This window comes from Sarcophilus harrisii, chromosome X (genome assembly GCF_902635505.1).
Source record: "Sarcophilus harrisii chromosome X, mSarHar1.11, whole genome shotgun sequence".
In the NCBI taxonomy this organism is placed as follows: Eukaryota; Metazoa; Chordata; class Mammalia; order Dasyuromorphia; family Dasyuridae; genus Sarcophilus; species Sarcophilus harrisii.
In genome coordinates, this window is record NC_045432.1 from 10267622 (window position 1) to 10288694 (window position 21073).

Genomic DNA, 21073 nt, shown 5'->3' on the forward strand with positions numbered 1-21073 from the left:
AAGTTACTTCCTTATTTCTTCATTTTGACAAGGAATCCAAGGCTCTATTGCAGGGGCTGAGATGATACCTAAGCTCAGCACCATAGAGAGATAGATGATGTCAGCTTTCTTACCAACTGGGACCTGGTACCATTAGGCTACACCAAAGACAGATCAGAAGAACAAAATAGGTGAAAAGGAATGACATATGAAAGGATGCTGAGCTCTCTGGAGAGAGAGGCCACAAAGGACAGGTGACGGGATTTCCCTCCACATTTGAGGCTGGTGTTTTCTTTGAAAAACGCCAGCCCAAACCCCTTCATTTTCTATTAGAAGCCATTCCCCCAGACTAATAGATAGAAATGTTTTTCAATATGCAGATTTTTGGATAAAGAAAATATTTCAAATATTTCCTTCCCTCTGATTAGTGAAGATGAAGGGAGATGTCAGAGATCTCCACCTAGATGGTCTGTTTAAGGAGGCAGTCCCGGGCACATAGCCCAGTATTACTCACCTGGCCACCAAACATCATCATGTCTCTGAGCCACCTCCTGTTCCTCTCTTCCATACTCCCCTCTGTATAATTTCAGTTGCTTTTTATGTGTTGGCTCCCCTACCAAGTGGAAGATCCTTCAAGGGGAGGAATTGGCTTTTGTTTTGCTTTGTATCAACACTTAGCACTGTTCAGATGTGCTTAACAAATTTATATTCACTTTTTCAAAATGGATAATTCAAGCTCCATGATTACTACCTTAGAGACTACAAGTTACAAATTTTGAAAAAATTTGTAAACCAAGCTACTTAATAAAATCTCTCTTTTAGGAAACCAAAATGGGGGTGGGGGGTTAAAAAGAAAACAGAAAAAAAGAATGACTTTAAAAAGTTTATTGGGAGATACAGACAAATGGGATGATTTTTTTTTTTTTGCTTAAGAACAATCTTTCATTTACTCTATCAGTATTATATTACTAAGACTTTGATTATACTAAAAATACAACTTTAATATTCTTTCTTTATTCCAGAACTCAAGCTCCTCTGACTTGTGAGATAACATTATGTTCAGTCTCTTTACCAGTCAATTTTGTTCTGAAGAACTTCGACATGACCAACACTCTGACATGACCAACATTTCAAAAATAAGTCCATCTTTGAAGAAAAAGAATGCAATATCTTTTCCAGTTCCTTTGGTATTCGCATACATGTGTATACTCTTTCTCTTCTTTCTGTATACTTTGCCTCATTATGTTTGAGGAAGTACCCTACCCTCTGGTTAGGTCAGCACTGAGGAACCTCAACAATGAAAGCTCTATAGAAAAATAAAGTGACAAAACAGAAACACCAGTCAACAAGCTCTTATAGAAAGTAACCTACGATTTCTGTAGGGGAGACGTGTCGTACACAGGAGAAGCAATAGAGAACCAGATAAGGCACTCAGCACTTAGCAGCACAGTATTATCATGCACACGGTTGAATGTGCTGGACATATGCTGAATGAACTGCTAGACTCAATTCAACAGACATTTATGAAGGCACCTATTATGTGCAAGACACAATGTGCTAGGCATTGGGTGAACACAGCATGTAAACAGATTAAGTACAAACAAGTTAATCTGAGGAGAGAGGGAGAACCAAGAACTTGGAGCCCAGAGATTTCCTCAGGAGTTAGCATCTTAATTGTGCCTTGAAAGAAGTTAAGGCCTTTAAGAAGCAGAGGGGAGGTGAATGTATTTCAGGGATAGGGAGTGGCCTATCCAAAGGCAAGTAGAAAATAGCACGTCCAGTTCTGGAAACAGCAAGCAGGCAGACCTCGGAGAGAATGCAGAATGTGTGAATGGGAGTAATGGAAATAATTTTGGAAAAGTAGACTAGTGTCAAATTGTGAAGGGTTTTAAATGTTAAGGTGAAGCATTTGCAATTTATCCCGAGGCAAGAGAGAATCCAGAAACATTACAAGCAAAAGAATAACATGAGAATACTTAAACTTTAGAAAGATTACTTTGGCAAACATGTCAATGATAGGTTGGAAGAGGGAGGGACTAAAAGCAGACAAACCAATTAGTTACTGAAGTTGTCCCAACAAGAAGGGTTGAGAGCCCAAATTAGGATGTTGATGATAAAAGCAGTGAGAAGAGGGAAGTTCTAGACAATGCTCAGATGAAGAAATTGAAACTATTTCTAGTCATATGAAAAGATGCTCCAAGTCATTATTAATCAGAGAAATGCAAACAACTCTAAGTAACCACTACACACCTGTCAGATTGGCTAAGATGACAGGAAAAAATAATGAGTGTTGGAGGGGATGCGGGAAAACTGGGACATTGATGCATTGTTGGTGGAGTTGTGAACAAATCCAACCATTCTGGAGAGTAGTTTGGAACTATGCTCAAAAAGTTATCAAACTGTGCATATCCTTTGATCCAGCAGTGTGACTACTGGGCTTATATCCCAAAGAGATCATAAAGAAGGGAAAGGGACCTGTATGTGCACGAATGTTTGTGGCAGCCCTGTTTGTAGTGGCTAAAAACTGGAAACTGAATGGATGTCCATCAGTTGGAGAATGGCTGAGTAAATTGTGGTATATGAATATTATGGAATATTATTGTTCTGTAAGAAATGACCAACAGGATGATTTCAGAAAGGCCTGGAGAGACTTACACGAACTGATGCTGAGTGAAATGAACAGGGCCAGATCATTATATACTTCAACAACAGTACTCTATGATGACCAGTTCTGATGGACCTGGCCATCCTCAGCAACGAGATCAACCAAATCATTTCCAGTGGAGCAGTAATGAACTGAACCAGCTACGCCTAGCGAAAGGACTCTGGGAGATGACTAAAAACCATTACATTGAATTCCCAATCCCTCTATTTATGCCCACCTGCATTTTTGATTTCCTTCACAAGCTAATTGTACAACATTTCAGAGTCTGATTCTTTTTGTACAGCAAAATAACGGTTTGGTCAGGTATACTTATTGTGTATCTAATTTATATTTTAATATATTTAACATCTACTGGTTGTTCTGCCATCTGGGGGAGGGGGGAGGGGTGGGAAGTGAAAAATTGGAACAAGAGGTTTGGCAATTGTTAATGCTGTAAAGTTGCCCATGCATATAACCTGTAAATAAAAGGCTATTAAATAAATAAATAAAGAGAAGAGGGAAGTTCTGAGCAGATATGGGAAATGAAAAGTCACAGATAATTTGAGAGCTGGGAACATGGGTAAATGGCCCCAACCAAAATGGTGACATCTGGAGAAGGAGTATATTTCAGGAGCAAGCTAATGGCTAATAAAGTCATATTTCAACCATATAGACTCTGATATGCCAAAGGAAGGTCCTGGTTTAAAAAAAAAGTTAACCAAGATAATGGGTAGCAATGGTTTAGGGGTCAGGAGAGAGATTAGGGCTGGATATACAGATTTGGTGTCATCTAGAATGAGATGGTGATTGAAGCCATGAAAGGTGATCAAGAGGATCCAAGGACAGATGTTAGAATTCTTACAAGGTACTAAGTCAGTGGAATTGATAGAGACAATGGTTGTTCAGCAGGATGCTTAACAATTCTCTAAATGTACTTAGTACTTATTAAAAGTTCCACAAGATTCACACCTTTAAGAGAACATATATAAGCTAGGAGCCTCAACCAGGATGCACTTTGGCAAGCCCACAAGCCCACTCTTGGAGGCGGAGTCATATTCATTCCATATTCCACCTTTGCGCTGGCTGGAGACTCAGAGGGAGCTAGAGGCAGAAGCTGGCAGAGGCAAAGGACTAGCAGCAGGAACCAAGGAGAGAGATAGGCCTTGAAGAAAGCTAACCGGGCCCAAGGAAGGAGAAGAGACTTAAAAGGAAACAATAAAGGATTTGGACTTTAACTCCTGGCTGCATTTAAGGTGATTATTACTCTGAGCTGAAACTAAGGCTGCCTCCAAAAACTCCCCAAGAAACCTGCTCCCAGAGAATATTATATTTTAGAGAAGAACATTAGAGACAAAAGCATGAGAGAAAACTCTGGTTTGGGTTAGGACATTAATATATGGCAGGAGATTATTCTATAGACAATTGCCATGGACTAGGGAAGTTAAAAAAGGTTTTGTGGAAAGAAGGAAATTGGCTTAACCTTGAAGGTACTTTAGAACTTTGATGACAGAAACACAGAGGGGGAAAGAAGACATATCAAAAATATTTAAAATAGTAAGAAACCATGCCAAATGTAAAGAGAGAGAATTGCCCGTAAGTCTTTTCTAATCCAGGTCCTGAGCAATTCTCAGTGAGTGTTTTACAGATTTCTTCCTTCCTGGGTGATCCACAAAGCTGGTGACAAGATTCTTCACCTACAACTTGCGTATCTTAAGGCACCACTTGGTCTTTTGATTCTTCCTTTGCCTTAAGAATCAGGACCCAATGTTTATGGCAAGCTCCTTGTGCTCCCCCCTCCCTTTGCATTACTATTCTACTTCCCTTCTTGTTTTCTCTGTTTCTCCTAAGAAAATTAACTCATGTTAGCAAAAGCATTTTGGAATTGAAAGTGTCCTTCAACATCCTCCAATCAACAGCACAGACATGAGAAAACAAGACCCCAAAGCAGGGCAGCGCCTTGTTCAACATCACGTAATCAAGGCACAAAACTGTGCCCACAAAACCCATCTCACCCACACCATCTTCAAGGCTTTTACTTTATTTATTTATTTGTTTTGGCTGAGGCAATTAGGGTTAAGTGACTTGCCCAGGATCACACAGCTAGGAAGTGTTAAGTGACGGAGACCACATTTGAACTCAGGTCCTTGAGATTTCAGGGTGATGCTCTATCCACTGCACCACCTAGCTACCCTCAAGGCACAGAGAGAGGGTGATTAAGAAAATGTTCCTCCACTCCCTCTGCCCTCTAGGTTTTCAAGACTTTCCTGGTTTTCCTCCTACCTATGGGACTCCTTCTTCTCAGTCTCCTTTGCTGGGTCCTCCTGCAGATCACGCGCTCCAACCCCAGGTTATAATTGTTCTTACTGCCTTAAAATTCTACCTTTGCTGCCAAATTGTTATTTCTAAACTATACACAGGTCTGACTATTCCATATTCCTGCTCAATACAATCTAGTGGTTCCCTATTATGTCTAAAATCAAATATTAAATGTAATTAGCTTACTTTAAAGCCCTTCACAATGCTCAAAAAGTTATCAAACTGTGCATACCCTTTGATCCAGCAGTGTTACTACTGGGCTTATATCCCAAAGAGATCATAAAGAAGGGAAAGGGACCTGTATGTGCACGAATGTTTGTGGCAGCCCTTTTTGTAGTGGCTAGAAACTGGAAACTGAGTGGATGCCCATCAGTTAGAGAATGGCTGAATAAATTGTGGTATATGAATATTATGGAATATTATTGTTCTATAAGAAAGGACCAACAGGATGATTTCAGAAAGGCCTGGAGAGACTTACACGAATTGATGCTGAGTGAAATGAGCAGGACCAGGAGATCATTATATACTTCAACAACAATACTATATGATGACCAGTTCTGATGGACCAGGCCATCCTCAGCAACGAGATCAACCAAATCATTTCTAATGGAGCAGTAATGAACTGAACTAGCTATACCCAGAAAAAGAACTCTGGGAGATGACTAAAAACCATTACATTGAATTCCCAATCCCTATATTTATGCACACCTGCATTTTTGATTTCCTTCACAAGCTAATTGTACAATATTTCAGAGTCTGATTCTTTTTGTACAGCAAAATAACGTTTTGGTCATGTATACTTATTGTATCTAATTTATATTTTAATATATTTAACATCTACTGGTCATCCTGCCATCTGGAGGAGGGGGTGGGGGGTAAGAGGTGAAAAATTGGAACGAGAGGTTTGGCAATTGTTAATGCTGTAAAGTTACCCATGCATATAACCTGTAAATAAAAGGTTATTAAATAAAAAAAAAATAATAAAGCCCTTCACAGCTGGACCACAATCTACCTTTTCAGCCTTATCATACTTGAACCCCATTCAGATACTCTTAAACGCTGTTAGGCTGTGCTTCAGCCATGATACACCAGCTCTCATCCATCTTTGTACCTATGTCTAAAATATACTCACCACTCACACCTAACTCTAAGAATCCCAAGTTTTCTGTGCATTTGAAGATCATTTTCAAAGGAGACCTAGTCCATTCCTCTCTCCTTTCCCCACCTTGGGCCAATATCTCCACTTGAAATTCTCTTGTGTGCATTTTGTATTGACTTAAATGTGAACATGTATATGTGGCGTTTCCTATAAAATTTAGAAGCTGCTTGTGGATAGAGACTCTTTAATTTTTATCTTTGTATGCCAAATGTCTGGCACATATTAAGTACTTAGTAAATGCTCAATTGATTCCCTCTTAAGAATCCATGTTTAATTACTATAAACCTTCTTATACATATATCTAAACTTTGTGAAGTGATTCTGTTCTATAATTTTGGACAGAATAACCCAGCTAGTCATTTTTATAGCTCAATTTTCTTTACAAGAAAGAATAATTTAGCATTTACATGCTTTCTGTTATTGTGCACTTGCATTTTTGTTTTTCTTCCCAGGTTATTTTTACCTTCTTTCTAAATCTGATTTTTCTTGTGTAACAAGACAACTGTATAAATACGTATACATATACTGTATTTAACCTATATTTTAACATATTTACCATGTATTGGACTACTTGGTGGGTAGTGGGGTAGAGGGAAGGAGGGAAAAAGTTGGAACAGAAGTTTTTGCAGGGGTCGGTGTTGAAAAATTGCCCATGCATATTTTTGTCAAAAAAAAAGCTATAATAAAAAAGAAAAGAAAGAATAATTTATTTAAATGATTTTTCTTGTCAGTTGAATTCTTTCTTTTTCATTATTAAGACAGTTTTAGAGAGTAGCTTTTTATTATTTTTTCACTTTAAGTTAATAGATGATTGATATATTCCTCACCAAGAACTAAAGATATTACCAATTATGCTGCCTTTTTTTTCATTTTTAATTACTAAAGAAACAAATATTTGTTTCCATATTTTATATATACAAGGCCTTCCTAAGTTTGACAATTTTGCCCAAGATACAGTCACTGACTATAAAAGCTAACATAGTTCTTTCAAACATTGAATTATTTTACGTTTTATCAACTTGATGGGAAAATGCAGAATGTGTATCCTGGGGATAATAAGACCAGCTTGGAAGGGAGCAGTAAAAGATAAGCTTAGAAAAATAAAATAGCATCAGACTATAGCAGTTCTTGAGTTCCAGGAAAGGGAGGTTCAATTTTCCTCAGTAAGCTAAAAGAAAAAAGTCACTTAAGACTTTTTTTAGTAGAGGAATAAACTATGACAAGATCTCGGCATAATGAAGAGGAGTCTGCCAGCGGGCTAACAAATGAGTGAGGAAACAAAACAGATGGGCAAAGCTGCAAGAAGGTGCCCTGGGATGGTTTATACTAGGGATGGCAGCAGGAAGGGCTAGAGGTGAAATACTTGGGAGAACAAAATGTTGATGGCCACATGACCTACTGGCTCTACTTTGTGATTTTCAGAAAAAAAATCATCCCATTAGCATTCTCTGCATAGTAAGAACTGTTGCACATCGGCATAAATTTTGGGAATCTACTTAAGTGGCATGTATTTGGCTTTCTTCTCACTTCTATAAAGAACATGGGGCATGGAGACCTCTCACTTGGATGGTCTCTGCACAATGTCTTTTGGTTACAACAATGCCTTTTGGTTTACAACAATTTTGCTTCATCTTGGTATATTAGTCTGACTGCTGTCAGGTAAACTTTTGGGCTCTCTTTTTGAGAATTTTAGGCTTCCAGGTGTATCTCAAGGAAGGCATGTCACTGGTAATACTGAAGGGGGACAGAGGGAAGGACAGAAACATAGATACAATGAAAGGCGGGAGCTTGCAGAAAAATATTCTTAAAAATCAAATATTCTCAGATGTTTGAGACTTTAAATGTTTTATCATGTCAAAGACATATGAATAATATTTCCCATGTGCAATTCACTTTAAATTTACTTGTTGACTAAGAATTTAAAATGCAGATTAGCTTGTCAGTAGAGTGTAAAACCATTTCATTTGTCTACATTAGACTTACGGTCATTTCAGGCTATGAGATACAAAGATATGTATATGTTAGCTGGTGTTATAAATGAACTTACAAATGATCTACCAAGTAATCCAAGCATTTTAACTTCACAGATCCTTATAAACCATCTAATGATTAGTCCTCAAACTATGGCCCTCCGGCCAGGTGCAGCAGCTGAGGATGTTTATCTCCCTCCCCCAGGGCTAGGAAGTTTTTTTATTTAAAGGCCCACAAAACAAAGTTTTTGTTTTTACTCTAGTCCGGCCCTCCAAAGGTCTGAAGGACAGTGAACTGGCCCCCTAGTTAAAAAGTGTGAGGACCCCTGATCTAATCAAATCTCCCTTTTTCACAGATTATAAAGGGGATGTGCTGAAAGGAGAAAGACTAGGGAGATGTTACAAGTGGTAAGTATCAGAGGTTAGATCTTGGTTTCAGAATCCAGATCAGCCTTCAGTGCTCCAGGAGCTCAGGTCACATAGATCTATGTGTAGATATCTATGTAGTATGGAGGTAGTATATACATATATATGCATGGCCTGACTTATGATATTATTAGTTTGGGGAACATTCATGAAGAAAAGTTCCTTTGCCAATGCAGAGAGCTTTAGAGATGCAGCAGTCTTGGAGAAAAGTCAATAGGCCCATGGTCACAGGGCCAGTATGTATCAAGGAATCCGTTCCCGAAGCCTGGAGTTCCTGACATGGAGTTGGGCGCTCTGGCCCTTATATTATAGTGCCTCTTCAAAATTCACAAATATACACATTTCACATATAGGAATCTGAGGCTCCAAAAGAGTATGCCAGGCTTGAGAGCATCTGAGAAAGGCAGGGTTCCCTGACCCCAGACCTAAGAGTGCTCTAATCTATTCCTCAGCAAGGAATGCTTCTTCTACCCTCCTCTCAGTTTCTCTTCTTTTACAAGAATATTAATTTTTACCACCAGAGCAAAAATTGTAAGAATGAACAGTTGCTAGAAATATATTTCCATAAAGAATCATAGCTGGCATTTAGATAGTACTGTTAAGTTTGTGAAGCCTTTCACATCCATGCTCTTATAAGTCTCTCCACAATAAGTACTACAACTACTATTCCTATTTTACAGTTGAGGAAACTGAGTCAGTAAGTTTATATATTTCAAGTTTACGATGATACAGCGAGGCTATATCAGAGGCAAGACCGAAAGCCAGGTTTGAATGGACTAAGTTGAAGACTAGTACTCTCTTTATCTTTTGCTTATATAATTTAATATACAACAGGATGTAAGAGTAATCAGAATCCACAAAAAATCTCAAATTCTCTGGTTAGTGATTAGTTCCAATCATTCCTAACTAAATATTTTGGAGGAATTGCTAACAAGTAGCAATGAACTTGTCTTTTTTTCAGCTCACTGCTCATCTCCTTCCCCACTCTCCCAAGGATAATCAAATTAAGTGGTCAATAAGGGGAGATGACTGACAAATCACTTAAAAATATAAATCTAGAATACTGTTATGATATGAATAGTCATTAAAATTTTTATTCAATCCAAATGCCCACAGCACTTCCAGCAGAAAAACCAAACCTTACAATAGACTCCTTCCTTACGAATTAATTCTTATGTATTCATCCTTAAAACTTCTCCCGTAGATACTGTTCTATTTATAGACAATCATTATTTATTTCCCACTATATTTCCGTTCTGAACCTCAAAAGTGGGACAGAAATATTAAGCAGGCAATGTAAGGATTTTTTAAGTCAAGTCAGTAACTGAAGATGACAATGTAAATTGCCTAAATCTCTTAAAGATTAAATGCCTACTACATGTAGGGAGATAAGAGCAAATGGGATGCAAATATTAAGTCAGGGGCTATATTATTATTATGGTATGTTTACTGCTTTCTAATGTTCACTGTCCTCTGTTCTAGCAAAGAGAAATGAAAAGATTGGTACTTACTGATAGAAGAGTGGGAAAGAGAAAATCCCAAGAACTAAAGACAGATAGATAGTTCTAGTAATCTGTTGATCGAGTCTTCTGAGTTGCCCCTATGGATCATCAGTCTGCCTTTGGCACTGTGTCCTTAAGTTCCTGGTCACTTAAGGAAAGAAATAAAACTAATAGGCTTTTGATATGATCAAGAAGCACCATTTGTAAGATAATAAAAGCAAGGAGCAGAGATAACTAGCATGATATTCATTTCCAAAGACACTTGGTAATGGTCACAAGTACCTCTGGGAAAGATGGACAGAAGATTAAAAAAAAAAAAGAATAGCTTTTGTATTTAGAAAAAATCTTAAAAAGTAAGATTGTCTCTTCAGTCATATTAAAAAAAAAGTTTAGTAATTACTGCCCTATATCCTCCTTTTTTCTTCCACAGCCTCATCCACTGGAATGAAATGCTATTGTGTAGATGAACAAAGGTATAATCTAAAAATAGAAAACAAAAAATTTTACAGGTTGAAATAACATAATCTTTTGTTTAACACCCTTTCTTTGACTATCACTACTAGTCCCAGTCATACACACACACACACACACACACACACACACACACGCACACACTTATACTCTTGATATCTTAAGACGCAAACATTCTCTGTTCCTCCCCAAAGGGTATCTACTCTGATAATTTCCTGTTACCTGTACTTTAAATATAAAACCAAATGTTACAACTTCATAGTTCAATAGGTGAAGAATGGTAATGAAATCGAATATGGTGTGTATGTGCTTAAGGCCACTGTAGAAACCAAAGCATCTTGATTTGGGGAGGCAAAGATGAAACTATGGAGTAATGTGGGGTACCTGAAATAGTATTCCACTAAAAAATAGTATTATATTATATGTAGTGTTCTAAAGACTTACATTATTTGTCTTGACAAGTGGTACGGGAACAATGGGCACTTTTGAAATGTCAAATTTCCTAAAATTAATGTTTAATTTTAAAGCAATTAAAGATTGGCAACATCTCAATCTGAGTGCTTTTAATCACTTTTTAATTTAATTGTAATCACATTTTAATTTAAAAATAAAAACTACCTAATGCTGTCGTAATCACTGGAGATGCCACAAACCACACTGACAACATGACAAATGCCTCGATGAAAAGCATGGTTGAGCTGAAATAGGAACGAATGGGCCTGAAGTAGTAGCAACCAGTAGCCAGTAAGAGGAACTAAGGTTCGTCCGCAGATGATGGGCTTGCTCTGAAGGATCGTGTATCTTCAGATGGCGGGTTGCTGATCTCTCGTGAGGTGAAGATAAAGGTATTCCTAAGGTCTGCTAGAGGAAATAGCTTTGTTGATCACTCTTCATGGATGTAATGTCTATTTATGCCAACATGTTATGTCTTATGTTATCTATACATATTATGTATTATGTACTATATGAGATATGTTAGGTAAAGATACGCATGTATTAAATTAATTAATTATAAATATCTATTTAGTAATATTTACTTAATATGTATATTATTATATGATAGAGGGCTATAAATGTATGCTCTATATACATAAATATTTACTTATACGTGACATGTAAATTACATGCTTATATGGTAGGGGAATATATATGAATGTTCTATATATAAGTACGTCTTGTAGCATAAATATTATGTAAGAAGTTTTTCGTGGAAAAAAAATTTAATACCGAGAGTATACAAATTTAGTTAAATAATTGTAAAAGTTTTGTGGTGAGTTGCAGGAAGCAGTTTAAGGAGAATATCAGCTTTGGGTGTTGATGGTGAGGTGTAAGGCCTTCTTCCTGATGTGTCCTAGGAAGGAGTATACCTTCATCGCTGACTTACGAGGCCAGTATTTTGGTTAAATCACTTCCACTCTTCATTTAGGTTTTAGTACTAGTTCTCAAATAAGCCTGCGAGAGGCATAAGAACAACAATCAGTAGGAAGCAGAGGCTAGTTGGCCGATGACAACAAATGGTTGTTCTACAGGTTGGCCTCCAATTCAGGTGAGTTCAAGTAGGTTGGCGGTTAGGATGCAGAAGAGTGTTTGGGAGACTGGTTGGAATATTAGGCTTAGTTGGTGGTCTGAATCGGGGTTAATGCCTGAAGGGTTGTTAGAGCCTGTTTTGTGGAGGAATAGGAGATGGATGATAACTTAGTGCTATGATTAATGGGAGGATGAAGTGGAATGCGAAGAATTGGATAAGTTCAAGCAAATAAAAGAGTTATCCAAAAGGAACATTGAATACCTTTCTCTTACTAAATTCCTGTCAATTCAGAGTAAATATTCCTTTCAAGAAGGAACGACAACAAAATAAAAACCTAATAGAGTTTGGAGGCAAAAATGAACAATTTAAAAATTCAACTTCCTGCTATGGATTTCTCTAGACTTAACGTATTTATTATTATAGACTATATACCATCTATTACACTTCAGGTTCTTAAATGATTAAAGTCACAGAAATTCAAATTTCAGTGCAAAATCATGGTTAATTTTATAAATTAATATAGAACAATTTTCAATAAGAGAAAAAAGAACTTGTGTGCATACAGATGAACTGATGTGCAAGAATAAAAAAATAGTACAGCCAGTCCGTAGTCATTGAAATAGCACTTACAATTTCAGTTCTCTCAGCGGTCATATGCAATAACAGTATTATTACCACAACATCTATCCTGCTTTTTTTGAGGATAGTAGAAAGAGAACTTGGGTTCGAGTCCAGTCTCCGACACATATTAGGTATGGCACAAGTCACTTAAGCCCTCTCTACTACACATCATGTGAGGAAAGTGCTGATGTATATTGGTATAGACTGATGAAATCACATCCAAGTCCAGTCTGTCTCTGGAGGCAACAATTCAATCAGTTTCAGAATATACAACTTGCAACCACTGGTCAAAGATTCTAGAAACTTGGCACTGCTTCTGATTCTGTCACTTCCCAGCAGAACAACTTCCCATAAGTCACTTAAACCTGTTGAAGATGTAAAAGAATTTTTACTGAGAGCCATTATAACTAACACTCCTTCCACAATATAAAAATTTGTGATTCTGAAATCCCATAACTGAAAAAAAAATTGCTTTAAGGGAGGAAGCCAAGTTTAATTTAAAAGGGGGAAAAAATCAACACTGGACTGGAATTCAAAAGACCTTGATTGAAATTCTCCCTGCTACTCACTAGATGGACGAACGGACAACAACTTAACTGTAAGCCTCCGGTTTAGCTAGCTGCTATTGTGAGGGATGTAGAAGACCCTTACCCAAAATGACTACTCAGAGATCACTCAGGAGAAGGCAAAAAAGTTGTTTATTAAAAACCTCCAAGCTGTCCCATCCCGAGATAAGAAAGAGAAAGCTCAAGGTAGGAGGGCTAGAGAAGTGGTAAAGAAACATAGCTTTTATACAAGAGATTATATCACAAGTAAGAGAGCATTGGGAAGGGGAGGGGGAGGCATCTAATTGGTTGTTGCTATTGGGAGAGATTGGAATGGAAGGTTTCTAGGAAATCTCCCCATTTCTAGGAAACAGAAAATCAGGCCTGCAGGCTTAACCAAGCCTAAGACTAAATGTCGATAAATGTCAAATGCCGATAAATGTCATCAGCTCAGGTTAAGTAAATATGTTTCTAGCTGCCCAACGCTCAAGTCAATATGGGCCTGCACATAATATACAGGTCAGAGGGGAGACGCAGAAATAATAACATACAGAAAAAGAAGTCATACCTTCCTCTAAGTTCTTCACCTTATCTCTCTCTATTCCATCCACTACCATGAAGGCAAAATGAGGTAACATATGTAAAACCCTTCATAAAAATAGCAAAAATATCCATACAAACAATAGATTATTATGAAACTACACGAAAATAACAATAGGAAAACAAATAGTACATGTCCATTTCCTTAGACTTCCCCACTGCCCCCTTCCACCCCACAAACTGAAGTTACGATTTAGTCAAAAATCGGAGAAAGACTAAATTAATTCTACCTGAACATGTCTTAGAACATGGAGGAAAACTGGGCTCTACTGCATTTCCCCCAAGTCTCGGCAAACACCTGTCTGCCCCTCTTATGTCCCCTTCCCGATTTCCCCTCCCCCCCGAACATCAACAGGCCAAATTCGAACATAGAGGATTTCACTGCCAATCTCCCCAATTGGCCCCGATGGGGCCACGGTTCGTGGACGGTCTGCCCGGGTCTTTGGGATGACCTAGAACAGAAAGTCATGAGCTGGGGCTGACCCCCTCCAACTTAGCCAGGCCAATGGCAGGATAAGCATGGCACCTCTCGATTCTACACAACTTCAGCTCCTCTTAACGCTCAAACCAGCCGGCCCGGCGCCCCGACTTCACGACTGCTCACGATTTTAGACTCGTCTGGAGGAGCCCCGAGGAGGCGACCCTGCGTTTGCAGCCCCTCGGGCGCCGCGGGGAGCTCGGCCGGGCTCAGGCACTAGTAACAAAGTAGAGAAGGCTCCGGCTGATGAGGACAATACAGGCTCGCCCAGGAGAGCATCTGCATTAAAATGTTCCTTTCAGATGCTCACCTTTTTGGATGCAAACCCAGCCCAAGTACGTTCCTTTCGATGCAAAAACCCAAATTGTTTTGTTTCTGTATAAAAGCCCTGAGAAAATGTCTCTTTGCAATTCTTTGACATCGCCCACTAAGAGAACATCTTGGTGTCTCTCTAATAAAGTGCCTTTTCTTATCACAGCCTTCTGTGTAGCGTTTCTCGCTGCCAACCCGCCCTAACTTGGTGTTTTGGAGAACTAGGAGACCTACCCATATTCCCGCCACGATCCATACCTCATCAGGGCCACATTGTAGCCGCCTCTCAGCCAAATTATAGCGGCTTCAGTGCAGCCCAGCCGGGGCTCCCGGGGCAGGAACCGCCGTGACCGCTGGCCTGCCTCACAGCCTCGGGCTGGCCGAGACTTTGCCCCACTCCCGGCCCAGCAGTAGGCGGCGGCGGCGGCGGCGCGGGGCTCGTCCTCTGGGGAAGCCGCCCCTCACCTCAGTGGCTCCGACGCTTCTCCCGGTGCCGGGCACTCTCACAGAAGCCCAGGGTTTCGGTGAGTTGCGGGACCCGGGGCCCGAGGAGAAGCGCTGGCTGCCGCCGTCGGGGCCCGGGCCGCCTCCAGCCGACGACTGCTCCGCCTCGCCGCGGTTGTCCCGGGCCTTGCAGTCCTTGCCGTCCCTGGCTGCGGCGCCGGCGGCCGCGCAGCCCACACCCGCCAGGTTCGCAGCCAGAGCACAACAAACTGTCCCCGGCTCCTCCTCCGATTCCTCCCCCTGCCTCTCTCTCCTCCTCCTCCGATTCCTCCCCCCCCCCCCCCCCCCCCCCCCCCCCCCCCCCCCCCCCCCCCCCCCCCCTTTGATTCCTCCCCCCCCCCCCAGTCTCCTCCTCCTCCGATTCCTCCCCACTCTCCTCCTCCTCCGATTCCTCCCCCTGTCTCTCCTCCTCCTCCGCAGCCCTCTCCTCCCCCTGCCTGAAGTGGGCGGAGCTTCAAAAAATTTTTCTCAGTATTTTGTGTTTCCCGACATTGATTTTTTTTAACACTTTGTGTTTCACATATTTTCCCCTTCCCTCCCTAAGACTGAGACAGGTTAAACATGCACAATCCTCTTAAACGTACTTCCACGTACATATTGTGAAAGAAAACTCAGAACAAAAGGGAGAAACCACAAGAAAACGCAAACAAAACAGGCGAAAATAGCACGGGTGCAGCAGACTCTCCATCACAAGACCATTGAAACTGGCCTGAATCATCTCATTGTTGACAGAGCCACGTCTATAGCAGTTGATCATCCCATAATCTTGTCGCCTTGTACAATGTTGTCTTGGTTCTGCTCACTTCACTCAGCATCACTTCATGTAGGTCTCTCTAGGCCTCTAGAACAATAGTATTCTGTAACATTCGTATACCATCACTTATTCAGCCATTCTCCAATTGATGGGCATCCACTCAGTTTCCAGTTTCTTGGCACAACAAAAAGGGCTGCCACAAACATGTTTGCACATGTGGGTGCTTTTCCCTCCTTTATGATCTCTTTGCGAGATAAGCCCAGTAGTAACACTACTGGGTCAAAGGGTATGCACAGTTTGATAGCCCTTTGGCATAGTTCCAGATTGTTCTCCAGAATGGTTGGACCAGCTCACAACTCCCCCAACAATACATTAGTGTGTGGGTAGTTTAAACCTGCCTCAGACACTCCCTACCTGTATGATTTAACCTTTAACTCTTAGGTCACCTAACCTCTGTTTGCCCCAGCTTTTTTGAGTGCAAAGTGGAGATAATAGCACTGGCCTCCCTGGGTTGGCTAAAAGAGATAACTGTAAAGTACTTAGTATAGTGCTTGGCATATGAGAAGCATGTAAATTTTAGCTCTTATTCTGTAGCATAGGATTTAAATTTTTTCCATCTGTGACCCCTTTTTGCCTGAGAAAGTTTTACATCCTGGAATAGGAATACAAATCAAATGTTCATTGATAATAATTTCTCTACCCCTATGTATGGAAAAGGCGAACAACTTACAGATCAAGCACATATTGATCAGAGACTGTTAGCTAAATTAACTGAAGCCTTAAAGGCCTCGGTTTTTGGCTTCTCCAGAAGCATGTGATTTCAGATAAGGCCTGCACCACATTCCATTGTCCAAAGAAGGAAGCGATACATTCTACTACATTCCACTGACCAGATAGGGGAATAGAGCTTATGTGACCAATCACACCATATCGAGGGTGGGATTTGGGGGGGTTCTTTGTCTGAAATGTATAAAAACTGGGAACATTTTCAAGGGAGTGGCTCTCTGTCCTGCTGTGGGCTTGGGCTCACAGGCCAGGATGGGGGTCTGCTTCTCGAGATTCTTATAAATAATTCTGCTTTCTATGAGTGATCTCTGAGTAGTCAATTGGGGTAGGTCTTTTTGTCCCAAACACCTACATTCAGTTTCAAATGGGATCTGGACTCTCAGGTTTTTTTGGGGTTTTTTTTTTGTTTGTTTGTTTGTTTTTAAAAGCTTTTTATTTACAAGTTATATGCATGGGTAATTTTACAGCACTGACAATTGCCAAACCTTTTGTTCCACTTTTTCCCCTCCTTCCCCCCACCCCTCCCCTAGATGGCAGGATGACCATTACATTTAAATATATTAAAGTATAAATTAAATACACAATAAGCATACATGACCAAACCGTTATTTTGCTGTACAAAAAGAATCAGACTCTGAAATATTGTACAATTGGCCTGTGAAGGAAATCAAAGATGCAGGCGGACAAAAATAGAGGGATTGGGAATTCAATGTAATGGTTTTTAGTCATCTCCCAGAGTTCTTTCACTGGGCGTAGCTGGTTCAGTTCATTCCTGCTCCATTGAAAATGATTTGGTTGATCTCGTTGCTGAGGATGGCCAGGTCCATCAGAACTGGTCATCATATAGTATTGTTGTTGAAGTCGATAATGATCTCCTGGTCCTGCTCATTTCACTCAGCATCAGTTCGTGTAAGTCTCTCCAGGCCTTTCTGAAATCATCCTGTTGGTCATTTCTTACTGAACAATAATATTCCATAATATTCATATACCACAATTTATTCGGCCATTCTCCAATTGATGGGCATCTCCTCAGTTTCCGGTTTCTAGCCACTACAAACAGGGCCACCACAAACATTTTTTCACATGTGGGTCCCTGTCCCTTCTTTATGATCTCTTTGGAATATAAGCCCAGTAGTAGCACTGCTGGATCAAAGGGTATGCGCAGTTTGATAACTTTTTGAGCATAGTCCCAAATTGCTCTCCAGAATGGTTGGGTGTATTTACAATTCCTCCAACAATGTATTGATTGGACTCTCAGTTTTAAGAAGCTAGGCCATAGCACTGTCTTTTAAAAATGGCAAAACCCAACCCACAACCACAGAAAACCCAAATCTTACGCTGGATCACTGGGTACCTACCTTTCATTTAGCTATGATCTATATTTCTAATATATATTACAAAGTCAACTTTTTAAGGTCAGGAACAGGAATTGAATCACAATAGTACTGCTGGCATTAAAAGCCATTTATTTCATGAGTAAATAGGCCTAAATAAGAGAAAGAACTTGATTGGAGATATGGTGACAAAGCTGGGTTGGGCCTGGGTTGGGTCTGGCATTTTCTCCTTCCTGGCCAAAGCACTTTACTCTGTCTCATGTTTGGTTTGTTGATGGATTATTGAAATGTCCTCATCCACGGACAGTCATGGTAAAGTGCATAAGCTGGCAGGAAGTCTTCTCACCCTAGGTCACCGATGCTATCTAATTTTTGGAGTCGTAGGTGGACACAACTTCACCTTATTAGAATTATCCAACAAATTCATCTATCCAAAACTACATCTAAGGATAGGGTAGGGTTTGAAAATGTGTAGTTTAAGTCACAGTCTTTGGGAATTCGTCAATAAATTGTGTTTTAGCCAACACATAAAGAATTACAAGGATACAAACATATGAAGGATGGTCAGAAGTTGTAGAAATTAATCATTCTGTACCTCATAAGTAACACTGAAGAATGTTAGAGATAGTCTTCAAAGGACATAAATTAAAAAGGTACAATATTTTGGAAACCATTTATAATAGGGGTAATAGGGGTAATAATATTGTCTGCCTATGTAGCATAATACAAAAAGAGACTAAGTAATGCCCACTGTAGGAGAGCAGGTATGCAATAGTTTAGAGCAATTTTTGTCTGAAGTTGTTTAAAAGGGAGGGGGGAAGGTTATTTTAAAGTCCTTGCCTATAAAGAAAATTTCAGAATTTTAGTCCCAACAAATTCTACATGTTGTGCTCCATTTTTGTACTTAGAATAGGAAGAATTTTTTTTTTGAGACTACAGAGTATCTTCAGTAACAAATTTCTTGAATATTATTAGAATTAAGTAGTTTATTTAGAGCTTATAGGGAAACATTAAGACAGGTTGGAGTCATATCTAATGAAATCAGTTTTAAAGGGATAAATAAATGTAAGACTCACACTTGAACATATAAAATGAATAACTAACAAAAGTTTTTAAAAGCATAATGTGGAAACATATGTAACAATTCTGAAGCATCTTGAGGTTTCAGTGGACAGCAAGTTCAAGTGAGTCAGCAGAGTAAAATGGCAGCCAAAACTAATGTGACCTTGGAGCTTCACTTCCAGGACTAGAAAGGTGGTAATTGCACTGTATTCTGTCCTTGTAGTATCTCTCTAATATTTTTAGCTCTGTGTGCTATAGTTTAGTAAGAATATCGATAAGCCAGTGTCCAGATGAGGCCAAATCAGCATTAATCAAAACATGAAGTATTGAGATTAAGATTAAGAGTCTAAGCTAGGGAATATAGAGAAATACATAAAACAGTTCCTGCTATTTAGGGTATCACAATTTAAGGGGGGAAGACAACACAAAAAGAAGCTTGGATGGGACCAGTGAGTGGTAGTGGAGGGAGGTCTAGGATATGAAGGTCTGATCTTAAGAGGGGGAAGTTTCTGAAATTCGGCCACTTCTCAGAAGTAGTGACTCGCCCAAGATCATACATCTGGATTGTTCCACCCAATGGAACATGAATTGGACAGCTGGTCTTCCACCTTTAAATCCACCATTTTTTCACATCATGCCATGTTTTAAAGGCTTTAAAAACAGATCATTTTTAGTGATGATACAGAGAGATGTGATATATTAACCAATTAAAGTTTCTTCCTCCCCAGCATATGCCAAACCATAAAAATTCCTTGAAAAGATAAAACAACAGAAGTACCTATTTTAATACATTGGGCAACAAAGAATCAGAAACTGGTGAATTCACTGTTACATAAATCTGAAAACAAATTACCTGGAGAAGAACTTCCTTTTTCACAAGAATTACTTAGAAAATTGGTAAGCTATCTGGTGAAAATTAGGTTTACAGCAACTTATACCATAAAATATAATCAATGACAGATGGACTTGTGACCTGGGTATCATACCATATACCATCATACCATAAAAAAGAAAAGAAAAAATGAGAAGAGCTCCAGATAAAATATCTTTTATGGACATGGCTGGGCGATAATTTAGCAAAACAAATAACAAGTAATTACAAAAATAAATTTGATGATATAGTAAGTGCTTAATAAAGGCTGTGTTCATTTATTCAAGATAACTTCCCCCAGAATCTCTTTGCTCTACAGACTCACCATCTTGCACTCCCACTATCTGTCATGCTGCTACACATGTAACCTTTCCTGACACATTCTCCTTCTTACTCTGGGAATAGAAATAAACTTTGCTATTCCATGAAAGGAAATATCTGTCAGTCACTTGTTCAAACCTTCCTTGGTCATCTCTGTGACTTCTAGACTAAAATACCTCTCCATCTGTGTGTTCTTTCTTATTCAAATGTAAGCTTCCAGAGGACAGAGGCTGTTGAACTTTTTGTATATATGTCTCCAACAATTAACCAGATTTCTGGCCTGTTAAACTTTTTCATTTATGCGTAATCGTGATTGCATAAAATAGAACGGCTCCATACAAACAAAAGTATTGCAATTGAGATAAGAATAAAGCAACTAGGTGACACAGTGGATAGAAGAGCAGACTTGAAGTCAAGAAGACTCATCTTTCTGAGTTTAAATCTGGCCTCAGACACCTTCTAGCTGTGTGACCCTGGGGCAGTCTCTTGACACTGTTTTCCTCAGTTTCCTCATCTGTAAAATGAACTGGAAAAAAAAATGGCCAACCACTTCAGTATCTTTACCAAGAAAATCTAAGTGAGGTCATGAAGAGTTGGATATGAGTGGGAAAAAACCCCACTGAACAGAATAGAAATGGAATTGGTCATTTGGGAAGTTATCTTGTCATATTTCTAAAGAGGGTCTGGTATCCAAGATGTCCAGGCAACTGACATGCATAAAACCAAAATCTGTTTCCCCAAATGTATAAGCAGACAATGTATGTAAATGAATAGTTCTCAAAAGAATTGCTAAGAATAAACAATTATCTGAAATGTTAGAAAGAGAAATGTGAATCAAAACAACCTGAGATTGCACATATTACTCATCAAATTGACAAAATTAGCAAAAG

General features: G+C 39.3%; 1 protein-coding gene across 1 annotated transcript in view; it reads right to left on the reverse strand.

Annotated features, from left to right (window-relative positions):
• Window positions 1–20213, reverse strand: part of LOC116420307 — a 95833-nt gene extending 75620 nt beyond the window's left edge. The window contains exons 1-2 of the mRNA XM_031944743.1: window positions 20188–20213; window positions 15017–15314 (exon numbers count right to left, since the gene is read on the reverse strand). Of these exons, the coding sequence (XP_031800603.1) occupies window positions 15017–15314; window positions 20188–20213 (324 nt within the window). The remainder of the gene's footprint in view (window positions 1–15016; window positions 15315–20187) is intronic.
• Window positions 20214–21073: the final 860 nt, after the last annotated feature.